The sequence below is a fragment of the Mesocricetus auratus genome, unplaced genomic scaffold, assembly GCF_017639785.1.
Source record: "Mesocricetus auratus isolate SY011 unplaced genomic scaffold, BCM_Maur_2.0 Super-Scaffold_100004, whole genome shotgun sequence".
Classification (NCBI taxonomy): Eukaryota; Metazoa; Chordata; class Mammalia; order Rodentia; family Cricetidae; genus Mesocricetus; species Mesocricetus auratus.
In genome coordinates, this window is record NW_024429189.1 from 97,203,098 (window position 1) to 97,229,030 (window position 25,933).

The 25,933-nt window shown below is 43.8% G+C and overlaps 2 protein-coding genes across 6 annotated transcripts in view; both read right to left on the minus strand.

Annotated features, from left to right (window-relative positions):
* Positions 1-23,343, minus strand: part of Ubox5 (U-box domain containing 5) — a 35,964-nt gene extending 12,621 nt beyond the window's left edge. For 2 of the 4 annotated variants that reach the window (XM_040746298.1, XM_040746295.1), the window contains exon 1: positions 20,277-20,374. The gene's annotated coding sequence lies outside the window, so the exon portion shown is untranslated. Of the gene's footprint in view, positions 1-20,276; positions 20,375-23,247 lie in introns of those variants that run through there. The other 2 variants (XM_040746296.1, XM_040746297.1) reach the window with 2 other exon arrangements.
* Positions 6,589-23,376, minus strand: Fastkd5 (FAST kinase domains 5). 2 transcript variants are annotated; one of them, XM_013112419.3, is made up of 2 exons: positions 23,248-23,376; positions 6,589-9,488 (listed from the first exon to the last, which is right to left on the minus strand). In XM_013112419.3, exon 2 carries the CDS (start codon positions 9,297-9,299, stop codon positions 7,002-7,004), a length of 2,298 nt encoding a protein of 765 aa, XP_012967873.1. In that variant the 5' UTR covers positions 9,300-9,488; positions 23,248-23,376; the 3' UTR covers positions 6,589-7,001. The 2 variants fall into 2 exon arrangements, with proteins under 2 accessions (XP_012967873.1, XP_021081999.1); XM_021226340.2 differs by lacking the exon at positions 23,248-23,376 and adding an exon at positions 20,277-20,378.
* Between the last annotated feature and the right edge of the window lie 2,557 nt (positions 23,377-25,933).

The window sequence follows — 25,933 nt, forward strand, 5'->3', positions numbered from 1 at the left end:
ATAACTGTGTACCACATGCATTCCTGGTGCCTATGGAAGCCAGAAGGGCATGTCAGATCTTGAGACTGGAGTTACAGATGGTTACAAGCTGCCATTTGATGGGGCCTCTGGAGGAGCAGTTGGTTTTCTTAACTACTGAGCCATCTCTCCATCCCCCATTTTTTTTTCCCAACTGAGGTTCTTTCTCTTCCCAGATGACTCTTAGCTTGTGTGAAGTTTATCAAAAACTAATTAGTACAGTAGGGTACAGGCAGCTAGTACAACACATTAGCTGACAACTACAACATACCCAAGGTATATCTTTTCTCAGCTGACTCTCTGGGTAGTGTTCTGGTCTATCCCTAAGACCATTCCAGCCATTAGCACCACCATGCTCCTTGCACTACAGCACACATACATGCACCTAACCGTCCCACATCATGCAAAACGTTTTCTTAAGCTGCTAAGACAATTATTCTCTACCTGACATGCTCCTTTTGAGACACATGAGAAATTAAAATAATTGTTTATCCCAAGCAACTCAATATCATTAAGGTAGGAACAGGATCCTTTACTTGGGCTATTATAAAGCAGGGGTAGATCAGATTTGGTGGCACAGGCCTTTAATCCCAGAACTAGAGACAAAGGTAGGCAGATCTTGGAGTTCCAAGGCAGCCAGGGCTATGTAAAGAGACCATGTCTTAAACACTAAAAACAATTTTAAAAATAGTAATAAAATCTGTAGCCTGAGAGCTTAAATTAATCTTTGTCTAAAATATTTATGTCATAGAGCATAAAATTGCTTTGAAATAGTTTTCAAACAGCATGGATAAAGAATAATCCAATAGTAAATCAGCCTGCCTTCACTCTTGTAGTGGCCTCAAGATCACTATGCAGAAAGAGACACCTGACTACTGATCTCCCTGCCTTCACTTCCCAAGTGCCAGGATTATACATGTGTGCTGCCACACCAGACCTGAGATAGACATTTTAGATTTCTGTCTTTCCCCCTTTAGTCTTAACTTTACCTTACATTTTTTTTAACAAATTCTATGTTTTTAAAGATTTCAATTATAATAAATTGGATCTTTTTTGTCAATATTTTTAAATTTAAATTACAACCTTATTTTCCATACCAATCCCAGTTCCCTCTCTCTCCCATCCTCCCATACCTCCTACCAACCTCACCCCCCTATTCCATCCCCCTTCCACTCCCTAGGGCGGGTGAGGCCTCCCAAGGGGGATCATCAAAGTCTGTCACATCATTTGGGGCAGGACCTAGGCCCTCCCCCATGTATCTAGACTAAGAGAGTATCCCTTCATAGGGAATGGGTTCCCAAAATGTGTGCACTAGAGATAAATACTGGTTCCACTGCCAGAGGTCCCATAGATTGCCTGACTTTTCAACTGACACCCACATTCAGGGGGCCTGGTTTGGTCATATGATGGTAAATTGGATCTTAACCTATTAATTTTTGTTGTTTAAAGCAGGTTGGCAAGTAGCTTAGGCTGGCCTTGAACTTACTATGTAGCCAAGACAAGCCTCAAGTTCTCCATTGCTCTAGTACTGAGGTTACAGGCATGTACCATCATGCCAATCTGCATTACTTTTGTGGACCAGTTACTCTACTTATAGGAAAATATACACTTCAGGGCCTTTGTATGTGATGAGTTTATTCATTTTTTATTTTATTTTCAGAGGTTTTTGGTGGTGCTGGGAGTTGAGCTTCATGTACACGAGGCATTCTACCACTGACTGACATCATTAGGGCTTGAACTCACTAATTCTAACAGATGTCAGGTAGGTTTACTTGGGGTTTTATAATATCAATAATAGTGACAGTAGGCCTTCTGAAGTGATAATTCTGTTGTTGGTTTTTTTTTTGAGGGGGTGGTTTTTTTTTGTATATAACAGTCTTCAAACTCATTCTGTAGATCAGGCTAGCCTCAAACTCACAGAGATCTGTTTGCCTCTGGTTCTCAAGTGCTGTGGTTAGATAATTCTTATTTTTGACTCTGTATTACTAGAACTTTCAGAATTCTGTAATAGTTGCTATCCTTACTCATTCTCATAAGAAAATGCTTCTTTGGAATAAAAGCCTCTGATATGGCTCAGTGGGCAAAAGCACTTTCCATCAAATCTGATGACCCGAGTTCCATCTCCAGGACCCACAGAGTAGGAGAAAACACACACACATGCACACATGCTGAGGCAGACATGTCTCCTAGTAAATGTAATACAATTTTTTTGTTGTTTTTGCAGACAGTGTTCCTCTTTGTAACCCTGGCTGTCCTAGAACTTGCTCTGTAGACCAGGCTGGCCTCGAATTCACAGAGATCCGCCTGCCTCTGCCTCCCAAGTGCTGGGATTAAAGGAGTGCGCCACCAACACCCGGCCAAGACCCTATTTCAAAACCACACACACACACACACACACACACACACACACACACACACACACACACACCACGCACAAGGCTGGTGAGACGTGTCAGTGGGTAAAAGTACTTGCTATGCCAGTCTTATGACCTAAGTTTGATTGCTGGAACTGAAAGTGGGGGTACAGAACTGACTTACAAAAGTTGATCTCTGACCTCTACATGTTCAAACTTACACATACACATCACACACACAATACAGTAACAAATTAAATTGTAAAACATTTAAAAATGGAATGACACTAACAGGAGGTGTGGTCTTTCTGGAGGAAGTGTGTCATCACAGGGGTGGGCTTTGAGGTTTCTTATGCTCAAGCTACACCCAGTGAGGCAGACCACTTCCAGTTGCCTGTGAGTCTAGATTTAAGAACTCTCAGCTCCTTTTCTAGCACCATGTCTGCCTACATGCTGCCTTGCTCCCTGCCATGACAATAATGGACTAAACCTTTGAACTATAAGCAAGCCACCCCAATTAAATGCTTTCCTTTGTAAGAGCTTCCATGGTCATGGTGTCTCTCACAGCAATACAAACCCTAAGTAAGACATATACTTACTTACTTCCTCATTCAAGGTTTGTATGTGAAAGAAATTTTTTAAGAAAGGCTGTAGTAAATAAAACAATGGGCTGAGGAGATGGCTTAATTGATAAAGTGACTTCAGATCTCTAATACTCACATAAAACCATGTGTGGCTGCACACACCTGTAATCTACCTTGTGCTAAAGAGGCATATACAGGCGATCTCAGGACTTGATGAGCAGCCAGTCTAACCAATTGGTGAGCTTCAGGTTCAGTGAGAGACCCTGTCTAAAAAAATAAAATGATTGATGAAGACACACCTGATGTGCCTCCACACACACCTACATGTGCACACACCTATATGTGCACACATTGACACAGACACACAAAGAGCTGAGAATATAACTCAGTTGTAAAGTGGGTGGTCAATCACTTAAAAGGGTCTGTGTTCGATCCCCAGAACAGAACCAACACACACACACACACACACACACACACACACACACACACACACACACACACAAAACCAAAATAACTCTTCAAATTCTCAAGTTGGTGATGTAGCTCCATTTGCAGTATCCCTGGCTAGTGTATACAAGGCCCTAGATTTGATTCCTTTCTCATATAAACCTGCAGTGCTGACACACACCTGTAATACCAGTATTCAAGAGGTGAAGGCAGGAATATTAGCATTTCAAAGTCATCCCTGGCTACATAGGAGTTCAAAACCAGTCTAGACTATATGACAACCTGTACCAAACAACAACAAAAAATTTGAAAGCTACTGGTCATAAGTAACTGAAGGCTTGTAACAAGGGAGATAAAGGACATTAATGAGGTCAGCCATTAATTTAGATGACAAAAGCAATTTTGAACCACTTAGAAGCAATTCAACCTTCAAAGGGCCCCTCTTTCTTCTGGCTGACGGGTTTTCACAATCTTTCTATTATACAGGAAGGGCATGAAGACAGCAAAGATGAGCACTAAGGTACAAACTACTCAGGTTTTCCTTTGGCATATTTTCCCTCTTGACTTTTTTTGAGGCAGAGATATTATTCATAAGAAAAACAAGGAATATGGACTATGTCCCAAGTATTACTGAGTGTACTGAAAAAAAATTTTCGAAGTTTTCTAAGAAATTGATTAGGTTTATTTTGTTTTGGTTTTTTTTTGGTTTTTTGTTTTTTGTTTTTTTTTTTTTTTTTGAGACAAGAGTCTTACTCTGTAGCTCAGGCTGGTCTGGAACTCAGTATGTAGCCCAGGATGGCATGGAACATGTGGCAATTCTCCTGTTTCAGTCTGACAATTGCTGGTATCACAGGTATGAGCTACTATGACCAGCAAAATTGCTATCAATTTAAAAATATTTATATGGGGTTGGGGGTGGGGGAGTGTCACACAACATGCCAAAGCATGTGTGGAGGTCTAAGGTGAAGGACAACTTTGGAAGCTGACCCAGGACAACTTAGAGAATTCAAGGCCAGACTGGGCTACACAGTAAGTCTGTCTCAAAAAAAAAAAAAAAAGTTAGGGATTGATTGGAGATATAGGCTTGGTGTTGAACACTTGACTCAAATCCACAGGCCTTGGGTTAGATCCCCAGCACCACAGAAATAAGACCCCTCATCAAGGAATGCACACACACTTTTGGAAAGCAATGTGGGCATGTAGAAATTAACTAGACTGGACAGTTAAGGATATTTTCCTTTTTGTGCTTAAAGTTGAGGTATGTAATTAAACACTGAACTGGATTACTCAGGTCTCAGACATGTAAGGACTGAGCATCTACATCCACACTCTGTGCAAGGACAAATCTGTTTCTTCCACCTTCCAGTGCTCAGGCTTAGGAAGGGAAGAGTCAAGAGGAATTATCTACTAGGTACTGGTCTACTCAGGACTAAGGGATTTCCTACAACAAGGGACTTTTCAATGCTGAAGTGGGGTAAGTTCTGGGCAAATGGGATGAGTCACCATCTCTAAAAGGCAGCCATCTGTGTACCCCAGAGCTTGAAGCAACCAAGCTGACTTTTGTTGCTGTTGAGGTTCAAAACCTGGAGGCGGGGAAGTATAGAGTGCTGCTTTAGAAGAGATTAAGGTGACCATGGCACTCTGAGCACTTGAATGAATACCATTTGGGGCTTACACAGAAGTAGCTGACTTAAACAATGGAACTTCTGAGTTTCATGAGAATGTAATAGAAAGTAATTCTGGAAGACACATATATTTTAAAGAGTAGGTCCAAACAGGTTAGCAGAGAGGTAGGGTCATCTGTCAAATACTGGAAAAGCATTTAACCTTAAAGTAGGTGAAACACTGATGTGTGAGCAATTTCAGAAATTGGAGACTTTAGCTTTTAAAGACACATAGTACTTCGTATTATTTCTAAACCGAGTTACCTGTCCATCCAAGAAAAAGTGTGACTTGCAACAATTTTCAGAGCAAGTTAAAATGAAAGACAGCTCTTCTAGCCTTTCCCACACAATGCACACCAGGACAGAAAGACTAAACACAATTTGATGTTATATGCAGGCAAGGCAAAGGCTTAGTGTTTGAGGCACATGTGATGTTTTATTTTTATGCTGGGGATCAATCCAGCATCTCACACGGGTGGCAAATACACTGTCAATGAATCACATCCTTAGCCCTGTTTTGGCTCTTCAGAAAAAAATTGAGTAGCTTTTCCTCTTAGAAAGCTATCAAGATTAGCCTGATGGTGGTAGCTCAAGCCTTTACTCCTAGCAAAGACAAGTGGATCTCTGTGAGTTTGAGGCCAGTCTGGTCTATAGAGCACATTGTAGGACAGTCTCCAAAGTTTTAGAGAAACCCTGTCTCGAGAAACAAAAAAGAAAAAAATATCAAGATTAACATCTTACTCAATACCTTAGTAATACTGACTGAAAACTCTGTGGGATCCTGAGTAAGATGAGGAGGCAAATTTGACCCTGACCTTGTTACTTTACTTCAGAGCCTTATTTTTCCTGAAATTTTCAACTTAAATCAATGCCTATTAAACCCTAACTCAACACAATCTTATTCAGATCTCTTCTGTGACTCTAAACCCCAAGATAACATCTTGATTCTGTGTCTATGGGTTGCCCAACTTACCAAACAGAGCTTACCTAAACTGCTTCACATAAACAATGAATGTTTTTCTCAGACTTAAGTCTGTCCCATTTGGCTAATCATGGTGATACCAGTCTTTTAATACCAGCACTTGGGAGGTGGAGGAAGATGGCTATCTGTGAGTCCAAGGCTAAGATAGAGAGCTCCAAGATAGCTAGGGCAATATAAAAACAAAACAAGCCAGGAGGTAGTGGTGGCACATGCCTTTAGTCCCAGCACTCAGGAGGCAGAGACAGATGGATCTCAGTGAGACTGAGTTAAAGACCAGCCTGGTCTACAGAGCAAGTTCCAAGGCAACCAGCGCTGTTATTCAAAGAAACACTTTCTCAAAAGACCAAAAGAAAAAACGGTGCTACTATTCTTGTAGAAAACCCAAGTTTGGTTCCCAGCACGCACGCGCGCGTGCACACACACACACACACACACACACACACGATAGTAATTAAAACAAAAATAAAACACCACCTAAAAATAACTGTAACTGAGACTAACAGATAAAGAAAAAATGCATAAGATTTTGTGGCTCAAGGTCATTTTGAAGATGCTTATTTATTCTGAGAAAAATGCACAACTACAGCAGCTTGTCACTACCATAGGTTATACATACTCCTTAGTAACATAGCTAGAGGCTCTGCAACAGAAGAGTATACCTACAGCTACTTGATAGATGGTTCTATTATCCACCTACATTTTTGTAATTAGTTGGCTGAAACAGGTTGAGAATCCCTATATCGAATACTCAGGACCAGAGGTGCTTCAGATTTCAAGTCTGGGGTATCTGCATAGACTGCCACTTGAATATCCCTGATTTGAAATGTGTCAGAACTCAGAATCAGATTTTGGAACATTTTTGACTTTCATTTTTCTGGCTAAGGATGCTCAACCTAAAGGTGTAGGGTATGTACCTGTTGCTTTTATGAACATAAATACCGATGAAGGCCCTTCAGAGAGCAGAGGTGAACACTTTCTCGTGAAGGTATGCTAGCTTCTCTAAGCGAGTTCGTTTCAGTAATGGAAGCCATTCCCAGTAGGATAATTCTACCACTCGGTATCCAATTCGAACCAGCTGCCTCCTCTTCATATTGTGCAGTCCAAGCAGAACCCTGGTACCATAGCAATATTGGTTCTTGTTTGTCAACTGAATAGCTAACTTCACTAGTGGAGGCTGCATGTGGGCTACAGGGCACAGGCCATCTATCCCCACATGCCCTGATCTATCTGTCACATTACAAGTGGAGTCCACCAAGGGTATGGCTGTCTTCTTTCTTAACTCCATAGGTGGCTGGCCAGTCTCTAACTCACTTTCCCCCTTGAAATACCTCTTGGCTTTTCCCCTTAGCAACTGATCCATCAAATCATCTGTGAGGCTGACTCCCACTTGCTTAAACCGTAATTGGGCTAGGTCTTCTACTGGTGTCACTTCACTGTTAATCGGTAATGGCTTCATGTTAGCATCAAGCTGAACTTCTAAGTCAGAAGATCGGGTATGCGGCAAAATCATATGGTGCTTGATGTACTGGGGGCCACCTAAAATGGTCTCAAGTAAATAGAGAGCTTCTAAGAATTCAGGCTTCGATTTCATATCCTTGCGTGCTAAATTCCACAGTGTTACAGATGCCTCTTGCTGAAGGTGAGAATTAAGACGATTACCCTCGTAATCTGGACACTCAATGGCAACTGTACCATCAAGAGTATACAGTTCCTTAGTGAGTTCAAACTTACTATTCTCTTGAGCTAACCTGACAAACTCTGGACTTAGAGCAACATTGATGAACTCAGTCGGGAAGTATTCAGAAAAAGCCAAGCCAAGCAGGGAGGTCAGAAGGTGCTCCGGGTACTGATTGAATTCAGGCATCTTTCTGTGGATTTCATTTATCAGACTGGAATAAAATTCTTCTGTGTTGGGTGGTTTATAGTTCAGGGTTCCAAATGACCACAGAATTTTGGCAACATCTTTACTTCGACAGTGTGTTACCCTTGGAGGCAAAGAGGCAGCTACTGCATTCATTACTCTTTCATCCAGGAAGCGTAAGGCAGAGCAGGCAAGAGTGAGGTGCATAACACCCTGAACCCCCAAAGAAGGGATTCGCTGAGGAGCAATGTCTCCAAACCGCCTCATGAAATTCACATGATCTACATGAGTGAAGCGGAACATTTTAAGAATGTGAACTAAGGTATGGCTGCTGAGATGCTGCATGTTAGCACAAGCTACATCTCCAATTTTCCGCATGACAAATTCAGAGAGATTACTACTTGACTTAAAAAACCCCAAACAGATTGTACCAACCTCCTCTAAATTTATCAGATCAACATACTTAAGGATCAGTGATTCCAGTTTTTGCATTAGGTCCTGTGGTACCTGACGATTTTCACCTATAATATAAATTAAGTGAATCAGCTGAGACAAGGATAGCTCTTTCCAGTGTAAGTGAAGGTAACTAAAAAAAAAATTCAAAAAACGAGGCACTCTGTGGCCCAAGTTCCGCCAAAGATCAGCGACCAGGAGAAGTTGATTCAGATTCATCTCCCACACCTGACGGCAAAATCTGGTTTCATACGCATCCAGCATTGAAGGGGAGAGAGGTATTCTTAAATCAACAAAGGCTTTCAAAATACTGATCAGATCCGAGGTAGTAAAGAGCTGCATGTTTTTCACACTCAGTTGGCAGAGCAAAGCAAAGCTGTTACTGGACAGCAAAACAGAATGCTGTTCTGCTGGCAGAGAACTCAGCTTACAAAAATAAGCAGTAATGACTTCTGGCTGGAGTTTATTTTGATGAACTCTGACTTTGTGCAAAATTAGTTCACCGTCTGAAACAGACAGGGGTTGGTGAGTCTCAGATCTGTTATAGCTGTGAAGCTGGTACTCTGGCCTTAGCTTTAAGAACACTCGGATTCCTTCGAAGGAATCAAAAACCTCTACATCCTCTTTACCAGTTCTTTTGGCACTGGGTGAGCCTGGATGCAATGTGCTGGCCTTAACAGTAGAAGCTTTGTTGAATTCCAAATCCAGGTGGGCACTGCTGGTTGTGCAGATTCTCTGTGACAAGGTGGTATCACCAATGTTCTTAACTTCTCTGACAGGATGGCAGGAGCTATTATAATCAGGAAGGTTCTGTCCCCCATGATGTGTGCTGTTTTCCATATTCCAATATGCCATGCTTTGGGCTGCACGGTAGGCAGAAGGATTACAAGATGCTTGGTATTTTAAAAGTTTAAACAACTTGAGAGTGGCTGCCATTCTGGAGCCTATAATGATCTTTTTGGCAGCCAGAGCACAGTCCTCACACGTGTGTCTAGGCAAGTTCTTGTTTATGTGGTACTTGATTAGAGACGGACAGGGAGATGTTCCACAGAAACTGCCTGTAAATCTTCAGCATACCACAGAGTCGTGGGCCACAAATGATGGGGCCAGAATTGGTGCCAGATACTGAAAAAAGGGTAGATGAAGAATGAGTGGCTTCTACCTATAATACAAACTTTACACATTATAAGAAATAGGTGCAGCCAGGTGTGGTGGCACACACCCTTTAATACCAATATTTGGGAGGTAGAGGGAAGAGGAACTATTCGAGTTTCAGGCCAGCCAGGACTACCTTGTGAGGCCCCATCTCAAAAGACAAAAGGAAAAAAAGAGATATAAAGATGCAGGGTGAGCCGGGCGGTGGTGACACACGCTTTTAATCCCAGCACTCGGGAGGCAGAGGCAGGCGGATCTCTGTGATTTTGAGGCCGGGCTGGACCGACAGCCTCCAAAACAATACAGAGAAACCCTGTCTCGTAAAAACAAAAAAAAAACAAACAAAAAAAAGATGCAGGGTGGACTATTGTCCATGCAAGTATGACTAATGTTTGTGAATACCCAAAGCACAAGCCATCAAGTGTGAAAGCAAATTGTGCTTTGCAAACAAGAAAAATCTCACACCTGAAACAATATTACGTGGTTTCTAGATTGCTACTTAACCTAAACTCACTTCCTTGTAGAGAAGGACAGGATGGGGAAGGCAGATTTCCAAAAGGAAGCTGGGGGTAAAAGTAAGCAAGTCATTTCTTTACTATCAACACACATGAGTCATCTGGAGAATAAGGACATTTGTAAAAGCTGCCATGCTAATAGTATAAAGGAAAAAGTGGGATTTGCTTCATTTTTTTCAATATTTATTTGATGCATATGGATGTTTTGTCTGCATGTATGTCTGTACACTAGCGGTGTAATTGGTATCTGAGGTCAGAGAAGAGTTGGATCCTCTTGAGCTGGAGTTACAAGCACTTGTGAGCCACTAGACTTGGGTAGCGGGAACTGAGCTCAGGTTCTCTCAAAGTACAAAAAACCCACTGTTCTTTTAAGCTTTTGTTTATGTGTATGGGTGTTTTGCACACCAGATGAGGGCATGAGCTTTCATGTGACTACAGTTATGAATGACAGTGAATAGCCGTGTGGGCGCTGGGAATTGAACTCAGGACCTCTGGAAGAGCAGACAGTGCTCTTAACTGCTGAGCCATTTCTCCAGCCCACAACAGGCACTTTGTGATTCTATTCTTCTCTAGGTTCAGTTTTTTGTTGCTGGTTTTTTGTTTTTTGAGTTTTTGTTGTTGTTGTTGTTTGATAAACAGGGTCTCACTCTGTAGTCTTGGCTAGCCTAGATCTTACTTTGTAAACCAGGCTGGCCTCAAACTCACAGAAATGTTCCTATCTCTGTCTCCCAAGTGCTGGGATAAAAGACAAACCACCACATCTGGCTGAGGTTCAGTTTTAAAATAAAAATATGCTAGAGTTAAGAGAGGATTATGCAAGAGTTGTACCGTGACTGACAGAACTAAGCAGAAGGTATCAACTCAACTCTGCAATGATTCTTTACAGTAGGAAGGATCAGGAACTAAGAATAACCAACAAAATCTAAATAATGAGAACTTCCATTTCAAAGAACATGAAGAAAACACAGGATAAATCCTAAATTCCAGGCATGGCTTTGGGAAATTTTAATGCTCACATCAAGGAGGACTACAACCTTAGCTTCTCGGCAGGTCAAACTATCTCTTCAGTCCCTTAATTTGCTTTAAAGCAGGTATAAGCTTTAATTAATTATAACGACAGTAACCCTCCCAGTTCTTACAGTACAAATTTAATTATAGAGTCCTGGCAGTTTGGGTGCTATTCCTCTTAGAAAAGGCCGACTGTCCTCTTGGGCTGCTTTGTTTTCTAAGTGGTCTTATTATGTAGCTTACGCTGGCCTCAAATTCATGACATTCTTGCCTCCATCTACTTACTAGATGCTGGGATTACAGGTGGGTGCCATCACCCCACTTCCAGATTGCTTAGAATAGAATTTAGACCACTAGTCCAGATAATCAGGACCTGGGAAGCATGCTCAAAAACTCATGCATGGGAATGGGGGGAAGCGAAGTTCAGAAGCCTGTTCACTGTTGGTCCCTAGTAGAAAAGAGCCATTCAAAGTGCTTCAAGGTACAAGGAATCCCAGTTCATGACTGTCCTGCCGACAAGCCCAGGGACAGTACAGGTCTCCTGGGGGGGAATGGGGGGAGGCAGATTGGTAAGGCTGCCACTGAATCAGGTACTAACTAGGTCCTCGCTTGGCTAGAAGCAGTACAATCTCCAATTTTCTCCCACAGAAAAAAATGAGCAGGCCATGAAACTGGATCTCCCATGTTCCTCTACCTCTTCTTGAAAAAACAAAGTTATTTTTTTCCTGCTAGGTGTGGTGGCACATGACTTTAATCCCAATACTCAGGAGGGATAGGTAGGCATATTTCTGAGTTTGAGGCCATCCTGGTCTACATAGTGAGTTCCAGGACAGCCAGGGCTACATGGTGAGGCCCTGGCTCAAAAACAAAAGACAAAACAACAGCAAAGATTTATTTTTTCATTTTTGTATGTGAGTGCTTTGCCTGCTTGTATGTATGTGTATCACTCGTGTGCAGTGGAGGCAAGGTGTTGGGTCCTCTGAGACTGGAGTCTCATGTTAGCCTCCATATAGATGCTGAGAACTGATGTAGTCCTCTGCAAGAGCAACAGTGTTTTAACCACTGAGCCATCTCTCTAGTCTGTATTCTTTTTTTCTTTCTTCAATGCTTTTTTCTTTCATACTTACTAGCAAAGTCCAAGGAGATGTGAGCAGCCAATCAATGGACCATACAAGGTTATTGGTGAAAAATTTCCATGAATGATCTTCTGAAATCTCTTCCTCTCCGCTTTAAGCCTGTTAGGTCCCAAACCCTGAACAAATGGCTGAAGTGCCTATTTAACATATCAAAGCAGGCCTGGCCACCAGGTTCTCCTAAGATCCCTTAGTCCCTACCTGTTACAGGGTCCTTAATGTTGGGGAAGCTGTGTATATGTTAATAAATTACTGCTGGCCAATAGGAATCTAGATAGGTAGGGCTAGGAGTCCAGGAGGATTCTGGGAAGGAGAAACACAGGAGAGTTCGAGATGTAACCGCCATAGGGTAGGAAGCCTGGAACTATTCTCCGGTAAGAGAAATACTTAGATTAACAATTATGGGGTAATTACTTAAGTCAGAGCTAGCCAGTAAGAGACAAACAAAGGCCAACAGCTTAATAATTAATACAGCGTCTTGTGTGATTATTTGGGGACTGCAATGCGGCAGAGCCCAGGCGGCTGGCGGGGGATAAACCAAAGCGGCTAGCAAAGAAAAAGCTTCACTTAACACCTTAAGGCTGGCACCCCCCCCCCAAACTTCTCCAGCCCAGGGGCTGGCTGCCCTCTCCCGCCAGAGGCTCTTCCCTTTGTAACCCAGACATTTTGGTTACCTGCTCTTCTTTACACCTTTTGCCCTCTTGGCTGCTGCACCTCGTTCCCCCTCTTCCCTCTCCCTTCCCATCCCAGTCTCCTCACATGGCTCAGGGTCATGTCCACTCTGGACTCTTCCAGATGTCTCTGCCTCTGGCAACACTCTCCCTTTTTATCTACAGTACTTTCTCCTCCACCATACCTAGGAGCAGTCATGTCTGTCCAGGGCTATGCAAAGGTACCAACAAGCCACATTGGAACTCATGAAACATGGCTGGGCTGTTGGCAAAGCCATGCATGAGTGATCTTTGGAGAGCCAAACAGAGAATGTTGGAAAGAAGGGCAAAGTCTGAGGAGTCTCCAGCAGACACAGAGAGAAGCAAGACGGGCATGTGGTACTCAGAAAAGGTACCAAGCCACGCTGGGCGGTGGTGGCACATGCCTTTAATCCCAGCACTCGGGAGGCAGAGGCAGGCGGATCTCTGTGAGTTCGAGGCTGGGCTGGACCGATAGCCTCCAAAACAATACAGAGTCTGTCTCGAAAAACCAAAAAAAAAAAGGTAACTTTTTATAATTTTTTGTTTGTTTTCTGGGGTGAAGTAGTGCAGGTTAGTATCAAATTCACCACATAGTTGAGATGGCCTGACCTTCTGAGCCTTCTGCCTCCCATCCTAGTGCTTGAACTACAGGTGTGTGCTACGATGCCTGTTTTATGACGTATTGGGGATTGAACCCAGAACCTTCTGCATACTAAACAAGTACTTGACTGGGTGAGCTGTATCCCTGGGCCTACAAACAATAATTTAAAAAATTACTTCTCTTTGAGACAAAGATGTCTTCATGGTTAAATACATTTGCTGGTTTTACAGGAGACACAGGTTTAGCTGTCAACACGCCCATGGAGGCTCACAACCAAATCCAGTTGCAGGGATCTGACACCCTCTTCTGGATTTTGTAGGCACTAGACATGAATGCAGCACATAAACATACACATGCAGTCAAAACATTCATACACATAAAAAGAAATAAATATAGAAAACATTTTTTAAAATTGCCTTTATAAACCAGGCACGGTGGTGCACACTTTTAATCCCAGCACTTTAGTGGCAGAGGCAGGTACATCTCTGAGCTCAAGGCCAGCCTGGTCTACACAGAGTTCTAGGACAGCCAGGGCTATAATAAAGAGATCTTGTCTCCAACTAACCATTGGGCCAAGCTCCTGGAGTACAATCGAAGTGAGGGAGAAGCAATATATGAACAAAGGAGACAAGACTATGATGGGAAAACCCACAGAAACAGCTGACCTAAGCTAGTGAGAGATCACTGACTCAGGTCTGACAAATGGAGAACCTGCATAAGACCAAACTAGACTCCCTTAATATAGGTGACAATGGTGTGACTGAGACAATATATGAGGCCACTGGCAGTGGGTCCAAGATCTAACACTAATGCACAAACTGAATAGTGTAGCCCATTCTATATGGACAGATACCTTGCCCGGCCTAGACATTGGGATGTGGTGAGTAGAGAGGTGTCCTGGTCCTGCCTCAATGAGATGATGAGACAGACTTAATAGACTTCCTAGGGGAGGCCCTACCCTCTTGAGGAGCAGATGGGAGGTGAGGGTGGGGAGAGAGTGGAGGGAGTGAGAGGAGGGGAAGGAGGAACTAAGATTGGAATGTAAAAAATAAATTAATAAAAAAAGAAACTGCAGCCAGGCAGTGGTGGTGCACACTTTTTTTTTTTTTTTTTTTTTTTGGTTTTTCGAGACAGGGTTTCTCTGTATTGTTTTGGAGGCTATTGGTCCAGCCCAGCCTCGAACTCACAGAGATCCGCCTGCCTCTGCCTCCCGAGTGCTGGGATTAAAGGCATGTGCCACCACCACCTGGCTGGTGGTGCACACTTTTAATCCCAGCACTGAGAAGGCAGAGGCAGGTGGATCGGCAGATCTCTATGAGTTCGAGACCAGCCTGGTCTACAAGAGCTAGTTCCAGAACAGCCTCCAAAGCCAAAGCCAAAGAAACCCTGTTTCAAAAAACCAAAAAAAAAAAAGAAAAAAAAGAAAAAGAAAAAGAAACTGGGGGGGGGGGGAGATCTTGTCTCAAAAACAAAGGAAAAAGGGGGGATAAGGAAAGAAAATTAACTCTATAACTGGACAGGAAACACACACTTATAATCTCAGCACTCAGAAAGCAAAGGCAGAGGGACCCCTATAAGTTGAGGCAAACATTGTCTACATAGTTCTAGTTTAGCCATGACTTCATACTGAGATTTTTATCTTAAAAAAAGAAGACTGGACTGGAGAGATGGCTCATTAGGTAAGAGTGCTGGCTGTTCTTCCAGAAGAGCCAAGATCCAATTTCCAGCACCCATATGGTGGCTTACAACCATCTATAATTCCAGCCCCAGGGGAGCCAATACCCTCTTCTGGCCTCTACAGGCACATAGTGCACAAACATATATGCAAACAAAACACCCACACACATAAAATAAGTAAATAGAAGGCTGTGGCTAGATGAAAGCCTGTCTCAAAACAAAGACAAAAAAAAAAATAAACAGATTGTGGCGCACGCCTTTAATCCCAGCACTCGGGAGGCAGAGGCAGGTGGATCTCTGTGAGTTCGAGGCCAGCCTGGTCTACAGAGTGAGTTCCAGGACAGCCTCCAAAGCCACAGAGAAACCCTGTCTCGAAAAACCAAAAAAAAAAATAAATAAATAAAAAAAATTAACAGATTAAGTTCTAAAATGGAAATAACAAGAGCCCCAACTATCTTAGGGCCTCTTCTGTACCCATACAGTCTTTTTTAGTTTTCCTAATTAAAATCTGTGTTAATGAACAATAGGTTTTTAAATATTTAAACATAATTATTTTTACAATTATTTACTTAATGTGTGTGTTAGTGTACGTGGAGACACTCATACTGTGGCACATGTGTGAAGGTCACAAGACAACTTGCAGGAGTCAGTTTTCTTCTTCTACCATGAGGGTCCTAAGGATTGAACTCAGATTGCCAGAATTGGTGACAAGTGCCTTTAGCCATCTCGATGGCCCAAAATAATGGGTTTTATTTATGACATGTCCATACATGTACATCATTATATATTGCTCATATTCACACCCCTCCACTACAGTTTCTTGTCCCAATTCTGCTCTTACTATTGTGTGTGCTGTACATATATGGAGACAAGAGGTCAATGTGGTGTCTTCCTGTATGGTTCATCACTTTATTTTAGAGACATCATCTGTTACTGAATCTGAAGGTCACAATTGGATAGACTGGCCAATGAGCCCTGGGGATCTTCCAGCCTCCACCTCTCAAGGAGGGCTAGGATTACAGGCACATGACACATCATATCCAGTTTTTTTATTGAAGGTTCTGGGGATCCAAACGTGGGCCCTCGGGCATGTGGGTCAAGCACTTTATTCACTGAGCCATCTCCCAAGTACCACCCCGCTTTCGAGTGTAGTCTAAATTCTGCACACGAGACAACATATAATCTGTTTTTCTCCCCACCATTATCCTTTCTTGTTTCCTCCTCTCCTCTCATTAGTCTCCCTTCAAGGCTTAGAGTCCTAAATAAACTATTTGACATGAACCAACCTCCATCTCCCTTTAGTTTTTTGAGACAGGATCTCATTATGTAGTTCTGACAAGACTGGAACTTGGGAAAGATCCGCCTGCCTCTGCCTCCCAAGTGCTGGAATTAAAGGCATGTGCCACCACACCCCACTTAATTCTCATTCTAACAATACTTCTGTAAGGTAGGTTTATTATTTCAGTATTATTTATGAATAAGAGATTTTACAAGATCAAGGAAATTCTCATAAGGAAAAATAAGAAGTCTTTCATATATGATACAGAAGTAAAAGATGGAATGGAGCTTGCTGTCACAGACTCCAAAAGCCACACTATTAGTACACAGAGGTAGCAATGCAATTCAGGAAGTAGCTACTCTCCCAGATTTCCAGATGCCAGGAGCTAGAATATTAATACTTGGTCAGCTCAAGAGCATCTCCTGCCTATCACAGGAAAAAAAATGAAGACTCAGAAAGTGACAACTATATGAAAGAATGGATATTGAAGAACATTCTACAAAAAAATAGTATCTGGGCTGGAGAGATGGCTCAGAGGTTAAGAACACTGGCTGCTTTTCCAGAGGACCTGAGTTCACAACCATCTGTAATGAGATCTGGCACCTTCTTCTGGCATGAAGACAGACATGGAGGCAGAACACTGTGTTCATAATAAATAAATAAATCTTTAAAAAAAAAGTATCATTAACTGAAGACCTAAAAGTGGCAAGAGATACTTGAGATGGAAAAATTAAGAGTTGTAGGGACTGAGGAGCTGGAGACATGGCAGGGCGATTGAAAGCATTGACTGCTCTTCCAGAGCAGTTTGACTGCTCAAGTCGAGCAGTCTTGCAGACTGGGATTTGATTTCCAGAAGCCACATGGCTCACAGCATCTGTAATTCCAGTTCCAGGGGATCTAATGCCCTCCTCTGGGCTCTGTGGGCACTGCATGAACATGGTACATAGACATACATGCAGGCAAAACATGCAGGCACATGAAATAAAATAATTCTAAAAAAGAATGGGCACACACCGTTAATCCCAGTACTTGGGAGGCAGAGGCAGGCAGATCTGAGTTCAAAGCCAGGTTAATCTACAGAGTGAGTTCCAGGATAGCCAGAGCTACACAAAGAAACCCTGTCTCAAAAAACCAAAAACCAAATAAATAAGTAAATAAATAGTTTTAAGGGCTGGAAAGCTAGCTCAATAATTAAAAACACTTGCAGAGGATCCTAGTTCATTTCCCAGCACGCACATTGGAACTTACAACTCCAGTTCCTAAGATCTGATGCCCTTTTCTGAACAACGAGGGCACCAGGCATGCATGCATACATACAATCAGGCAAAACCTTTCTACCTGTAAAATAAAATAAATTTAAAGGAAATTTTAAAAAGAAGAATTAAGGCTGGGCGTTGGTGGCTCAGGCCTTTAATCCCAGCACTCGGGAGGCAGAGGCAGGTGGATCTCTATGAGTTCGAGACCAGTCTGGTCTACAAGAGCTAGTTCCAGGACAGCCTCCAAAGCCACAGAGAAACCCTGTCTAGAAAAACCAAAAAAAAAAAAAAAAAAAAAAAAGAGAGAGAGAGAGAGCAATCAGTTCATGTTGGAAGAAATAGATGGGCAATATCTGGGAAAGAACTTCTAATGGATAATCTAGGGTTAGACAGACAGAAAAATAACCCAGTAATAACACTAACAGAAATTTTTGCCAGGTATACAGGTGTAGTGGTGCATATACCTCAGCACTTAAGAGGCTGAAGCAGTAAGATCATGAGTTTGATGTCAACATGGTCTACACTAAGATCTTGTTTCCAATTTTAAAAAGAAAAAAGGGGGAGTGGCTGTATAGATACCTCCATGATTAAAAAACTTTCTGCTTTTCCAGAGGATCTGAGTTCAAAAACTCAAAAACCTCTGTAACTGTACCTCCAAGGGAGTGATGCCCTTGCTGGCCTTTACAGGCACACTCATACACATGGCACTTACTCACATACACATATACATAAATAAAAGTAGAATACAATTAAGAGTCTGTTTCAAAATCAAAACAGACAGAGAGAGGGAGGGAGCTATATGATGGCTCATACCTGAAATCCCAGTTACTCAGGAGGCTGAGCTAGGATACAAAATTCTACCTGGGCAACTTAGTGTGTCCCAGTCTCAAAAGCACTTGCTGCTCTTTTGGAGAACTGGGGTTCAACTTCCAATACCTTCATGGTGGCTAACAATCATCTATAATTCCAGTTCCAGAAGATGTGATGCCCTCTTCTGACTTCCATGGGTAGATAAGCATGTAGTGCACATATATTTATTTAGGCAAAACACTAATATACATAAAATAAAACTAAAAACAGAAACAATAAAAAAAGGGCCCATGAGTATAGCTCAGTATTTGTTCATTGCCTACCATACTGAGGCCAAGTTCACTCCCTAGTACCACATGAAAGCAGGAAGACCGGAAGGAAGAAAGAGCAATACAAATGTGTTATCTTCTCTTAATCATGTTGCTATAATACTAGATCAAACCTCAAAGAAAAAGAAATAAACCAATAGGTGCCAAAAGGAAAAGACTGTTCAAAACGATTTTGGGGAACAAAAATGGAGGAAGAAACTGGAAAGAACTGACAGTGCTACAAGCTCTGTTGAACTATTTAAATCATAAACACGCACAACTTTAACAAAAGCTAAATTTACAAAATACATGTGCTCGAGGTGTGGTGGTGCATGCCTGTAATCCTAGCACTTGTGAGGTGGAGGCAGGAGTCATGGGTCATCCTTAATTATCTGGTGAGTTTGAAGCCAGGCTGGGATATATGAGACACTGTCTCAAAAACAAAACAGCCAAGTCTAACCAGGCATGTTGGTGTACGCTTTGAGTCCCAGACCTTGGGAAGCAGAAGCAGGTGGATCTATGTGAGTTCAAGGCCAGCCTGATCTACAGAGTGAGTTCCAGGACAGCCAGGGCTGTTACATAGAGAAACCCTGTCTTGAAAACCCAGGGCTAAAGAGACGGTTCAGAATTTAAGTATACTGGCTGTTCTTCCAAAGGTCCTGAGTTCAATTCAAGCAACCACATGGTAGCTCATAACCATCTGTAATGAGATCTGGTGCCCTCTTATGGCATGCAGGTATATATGCAGGCAGAACAGTGTATGCATAATTAATAAATAAATCTTAAAAAAAAAAAAAAAGAAAAACCAAAACAACAAAAAGCCAAGCCTAGTGGTGCATTACTTTAATCCCAGTACTAAAAAGGCAGGGGTAGGTAGAGCTCTGTGGTTTTGAAGCCAGCTTGGTCTATACAGCAAGCTCCCAGCTAGCCAGGGCTACACAGTAAGATCTCCCATCTTTTTTTTTTTTTTTTTTTTTTTTTGGTTTTTTTTGAGACAGGGTTTCTCTGTGGCTTTGGAGGTTGTCCTGGAACTCACCCTGTACACCAGGCTGGCCTCAAACTCACAGAGACCTGCCTGCCTCTGCCTCCGGCGTGCACCACCACGGACTGGCAAGAAGATGGTGGGTGGGGGAGAAGAGGCAGAGTAAGACAGTAGGAAGAGCGTTGCAGAGAGGACATGTGCTGCCAGGTAGAGAAAATAGGTGGACAGTTAGTTAATTCTTTCCTCAAGGTTTCTCAGAGTACAAACAAGAAACCTGGAAACTAATTAATTATTAATTGCTGGCTCCTTACAGGGTCCAACCTGATGTCACTATACTAAGCTCCCTGCCTAGTTTAAATTTTCTAAGCATATCCTCCTTTCTATCTCCTCTTTAGGATGCTAATAGACCACAGTACAGTTTCAGAGCAGTGGCATTTCCAAAAGGTACTGCTCAACCACCCAGAACAATGTGATAATATAGAATCCAGAAATCTTACCTTTCTATCTTCCAGATACATGCCTCAGCAAGGCCATCTTATACCATAGTCCAGAAGTTAGAAAAAGGGAACCAGGAAGAAAAGTGCATCCATGGCAACTGTGAATCAATTAAGTGTATGATCATTTAGTATATACAATTACCAACTACTGATTCTCATATTGTCTTTTTTTGTTTTGTTTTTTTTGCAGTGCTAGTAATCAAACTCAGGGCCTCATAAATACTAGGCTTGCTATAGCCTTAGTCCCTAACTTTTTCTAGGGTCTAAAGTCTCCTGACACAAAGGCTTATAAACTGACAGTAAGGACCCTAAGCTGTCAGTGAGATGTTACCTAGGACATTTCTTCCCTTTTCTTCCCACACAGGAGCAGAACCAACCAGTAGTCTGGAGTACAGAGGTGCAGAGGTCAAGATAAGGGTCTCTGGGCCAAACCACAGCAAGATCAAAGCTGGGGAAGGGAAGCCCAAATCTAGCACAAACCATCCCTTTTTCCTCCCCTCCTCTTTTTTTTTTTTTCTTCTTTTTTTTAAAGGCAGGATTTCAGTTGGGCAGTGGTGGCACATGTCTTTAATTAATCCTAGCACTCAGGAGGCAGAGGCAGGTGGATCTCTTTGAGTTTGGAGCCAGCCTGGTCTACAGAGGGAGTTCCAGGACAGCCAGAGCTACCCAAATAAATGATGTTTCAAAGAAACCCTGTCTCCAAGAAACAAACAACAAAAAGACAGGGTCTCATGTATCCTACCTAGACTGGCCTCAAACTATGTAGGTGAATGAGGGCAAACTAGAACATGACTGCTGCTAGGTGTGGGTTGAGGAGGTTTATTGTAAATATGAAAGAGAGCATAAGGAGAGGGAGGCGTCTGGAAGAGTCCAGAGTGAACATGGTGGACAGACTGCACTGGGCCATGTGGGCGAGGGAGGCGGGAGAGGCAGAAGACGAGAGTTCAGGAGAGTGGGAACTAAGGGCAGTGGTCAAGAGGAAAAGGGGCTCTTAGCAAAAAGGAAGGTGGTCAAAATGGCTGAAGGTGTGTAGGAATCAGAGAAGCTGGAGGAACGAAGCCCAGCTCTTGGGCTGGAGAGTTTAGGGTAGGAGCAGGGTATGACAGCCAGGATGACTCTGTAATAGGTACTGAGAATCGCTGGTAGAACCTGGCAGCCAGGTCCACTTTGATATGCTAAACAGGCACCTCAGTTAGCCCTAATAGTAGCCAGTAGAGGCAGTCCTTGAACTCCATGTGAGAGGATTAGAAGCAAGAATGGCTAATGAGCAGTCAAGTAAAGATAAATACAAAGACCCACACGGCCAGGAGAGAAAACTCTCAACAATAATTCCAGTCACATACAACCAAACACTTGGGTTTTTATTGTTATTTTGGTTTTTTACCTGTTTTTCCAATTTTTGAGGTCTCAAAGTAAGAGACTTAAGATTTCCCCTTTTTTAAGTGGGGTGGGAGAGTACAGTGTCTTACTATAGCCCTGTCTGGCCTCAAACTCAGAGATGTACCTCCTCTATTTCCTGAGTGCTGGGATTAAAGGTGTGCACTACCACCCCTGGCCAGAATTCCTTTATATAAAAGTTGACTTACTGGCAGGAGAGATGGCTCAATGTTTAAGAGCACTGACTGCTCTCCCAGAGGGTCAGGGTTCGATTCCCAGCCCACACTTTGGCTCACAACCAACTATAATTCAAGTCCCAGAAGATCCGATGTCCTCTTCTGGCCTCCTCCAGCACTGCATACAGACATGCACAAAGGCAAAACGCCTATACACATAAAATAAAAATAAAGAAAAAAATTAACTTGACTTATTTACACAATGCATGCCAAGGCTTCATTGGGAAGCAGAAAAAAATAAACCACTAAGTGTGGAAGACACACAGACATAGCAGCCCGGAACAACTGCCAAAATGACCCATTTTCTCAGTATGAAGCAAGGAGTGGTCTTCAGACTTTAAATTGGTCTACCAAGCAGAACTAAATCACCTAGGGCTAGCCTGTGGCAACTGAGGACAGTAGGCCTAAGAACCTAGTTCTACAAAGACACTTTCTGAGTACTCACACTATGGGCACAGTTCAGAAAACAAGAGCATAGAATACCAGTTAGCTCTGACATTGAAATACCCAGATAGGAGCTCCACAGGATGAAGCAACCAATGCCCAGATGTCCACACTGAATGAACAACGAAGCCCCCAAGAAGGCTCATGAATATGCAAAGTATAAAGACTGCTGTCCAAAGATCCTAGAGCCAGAGCAAGGAGACGTCAAGATTTGAACTGAAAGGAGGCAAACGCTACTACTTCGAGTTGGGCTGGTACAACCAGAAACTACTAAAAAATATGAAGGTGTACGTCCCACTACCTCACCCCGTCCCAAGCCCTAACCCAGACGCTGTTCAAAATGCTTTCTGGCGAGAAACTGGTTAAGAAACACCGACTCGGCCGGGCGTTGGTGGCGCACGCCTTTAATCTGAGCACTCCGGAGGCAGAGGCAGGTGGATCTTTGTGAGTTCGAGGCCAGCCTGGTCTACAAAGAGAGCTCCAGGACAGCCAGGCTACACAGGGAAACCCTGTCTCTAAAAACTACAAGAAAGAAAAGAAAAAGAAACAGCGACCCGCAGCACCCACCCGAGAGCGGCATGCCCAGGGCTTTGCGCGCAGGCTACATGTGGAGAGGGGCGGAACAGAACGTGCCGTATCAGCCCAGGGAGACACGGACAGACACGATCTCCACTTCACAGGGGGTCAAAAGCGCCCTCAGGGAAGTCTTTTGTGCGCAGTCACAGCAGTCTGGAGTGGCGAAGGTGGCCCAGATACTGAGAGGGGCTCTCAGGTGGCGCCCGGGTCGCCGGCTGGGAAGCACCGCCTCGGCGCGGCAGCCCGGGAGAAGCGGGAAGGCGGGAAGGCGGGGGGCGCGGCCCGCCCGGTGGGACAGGCAGTAAGCCGAGTCGGGTCCTCCCCGGATGCCCACTCACCTGAGGCCCCCAAAGAGAGCTCCCCAGCTCCAGTCCCAGGCCGCAGACAGTAAGTCAACACACAGAGCCCTGCAGCATCAACTGCTCCACAACTCACTTCCGGCCAGCGGCCTTCTACTTCCGCTTGCGTCAGTCCGGGAGCCGCCGAGGCTCAAAAGACTCCAGTCAACGTTTTCCACTGACATTTTCTAGTACCAAAGGTAAGGGAGTAGCCTAGATTGTGCAGAGGGAAGAATAGTACCTCGGATAGATCGGAAGTAATTGATCAGCTTCGCACAGGCTCGAATCCTAGGGTTACCATCAAGGTTTTTGAAAAGTTTCTGCACCCCATAAGCCTCGCCACCAATGCAGCAATCCAAATTAGACCAAATCAAACCGAATTAGGAAAAAAAAAAAAAACACGTTTGATGGATACAACGCTTCAGGATGGTTTATCCAGCCCTCCCAGCGAGGAAATGGGAAAGAGAGAGCAGAAAACCACAAGTGTGTTTTCTGAGGGAACAGTTTAAGTACGCTGTGGGAGTGGTCTTGAGTATCTCTGGGAGCGGGGTCATCATTAGGTGGGCTTTCTGAGATGCGGAGGGTTTGGAGAGAGATAGGAGAGGGGGCTTGAGGTGGAACTTCCACCAGAACATTCCAGACTCTTTGGGTATACAAATGCCAGGGGCTGGGGCGAAGCTTTCACCAGAACGGTTTGGTGACTTTGAGAGGCCACATAAACTTTTCAAGCCTGATTTGTCATTTATACAGTGAAGATGACGATGCATTCCCAATAGTGAAAATGGTTACGCTTTCAAAAGAGGAACTAGCAAGGGTAGATGGGAAACGGGCTCAAGAAGCCAGCCATGATGGCGCACATCTTTGATACCAGCACTCAGGAGGCAGAAGCGGGCAAATTTTGATGAATTGGAAGCCAGCCTGGTCTACATAGTGAGTTCCAGGACAGCCACAGCTATGTATCAAGATCTTGCCTATAAATAGATAAATGATAAAGAAAGATGGATGCAAGCCAGGCATGGCGATGCACGTCTTTAATCCCAGTGCTTAGGAGGCAGAGGCAGGCGGATCTTTGAGTTTGAGGCCAGCCTGGTCTACAGAGGGCATTCCGGGACAGCCAGGGTTACACTGAGAAATCCTGTCTTGAAAAACCTAAGGGGGAAAACATGGACAAAAGGACTGGAGAAGGGTAAATCAGGATGGTCTTGTACATCTCTTAGGAGGGCCTCACGTCTGGGCTGAAGAGATTCTATCAAGCCCTTTGTAGCAGGAAGGCCTGGTCCCAGACTGCCATCTACGTTAAAAGATGTGAAGGAGGACTGAGACATCATACTCCCTCCCGGGCACTGATGGGGAGACAAGGACATTGGAAGAGATTGTGACAAAAGTGCCAGCCCAGCATCCCAGCTTCTGAGTTCTCTGTACGGCAGTTTGCCTGGTGTGAACATGTGTGCCCTTAGACCATTGGTAGCATGGTTTATACTGGTCAGGGGCTACTTGCTGTTAGGGTTCAAACCAGCGACCAAAAGGTAGAAGTGCCTATTTAACATATCAAAGCGGACCTAGCTGCCAGGTTCTCCCAGCATCCCTCAGCCCCTACCTGTTACAGGGTCCTCTTGGTTTGCATCCCTCACCCCCTGCTGGAAACTTCTTCAACACAGCAGCTGGACTGCTCTTCCCCCACCTACCCCTCCCTATATAGTCAACCGATTTGGTTACCTGGTCCCTTTTTGTCTGCTCTCTTTTGGGCCTCCTGGCTGCTGCACCTGGTCTCCCCACCACTACCCTCTTCCCTCTCCTCATGTGACTCAGGATCACGCCCACCACTCTGGGCTCTCCCAGACATCCCTGCCTCTGATTATGTCTCCCTTTTATCCACAATAAACGTTCTTTTCTACTGTACCTAGGAGCAGCCATATTCTTTCGTTTCTCTTCTTTTCATTCACTTACCTGATTACAACCTGCCTGCAAACTCCAGAGTGAACAATCCCACACCTAGGGGACAAAACTTTGATTGCTCCTGGGCAGCTATGATAGCCCAGTTTCTCTTTGGCAAATACTGTTTCCTAATCTTCTTTGAAGTGAGAGCAGCTTATGGCCCAGCTCTAGCCAACAGAACCGGAAGGAGAAGATTTATGGCATGATTCTAGGAACTTTTGTTGGTGTGTGTGTGTGTGTGTGTGTGTGTGTGTGTGTGTGTGTGTGTGTGTGTAGGCCAGTAGTCATCAGAAAGGCATCGGGTGTCTTTCTCAGTCACTCTCCTCCTTACTTTTTGAGACAGTGTCTCTCACTGAAACTGGAGCTCAGATTCAGGTTCAGTGTACAGGCTTGCCACTGAAAACCAGGGACCCGCCCGTATTCTGGTGGCCCCTGTGTTGGGATTACAGACACAGTCAGGGCCGCAGGGCCTGCCATTATGTGGGTGCTGGAAACCCAAGCTCAGGTTCACAAGCCAGTATGGCAGGCTCTTTATTGATTGAGGCATTTCTCCAGCCCACAGAAACTTTGTTTTGGGGGCGGGCAGTTTGAGACAGGGTTTCTCTGTGGCTTTCGAGGCCGTCCTGGAACTCACTCTGTACACCAGGCTGGCCTCAAATTCACAGAGATCCGCCTGCCTCTGTCTCCTGAGTGCTGGAATTAAAGGCCTGTGCCACCACCGGCCGGCAGGAACTTTTTTTTTTAAAGTACC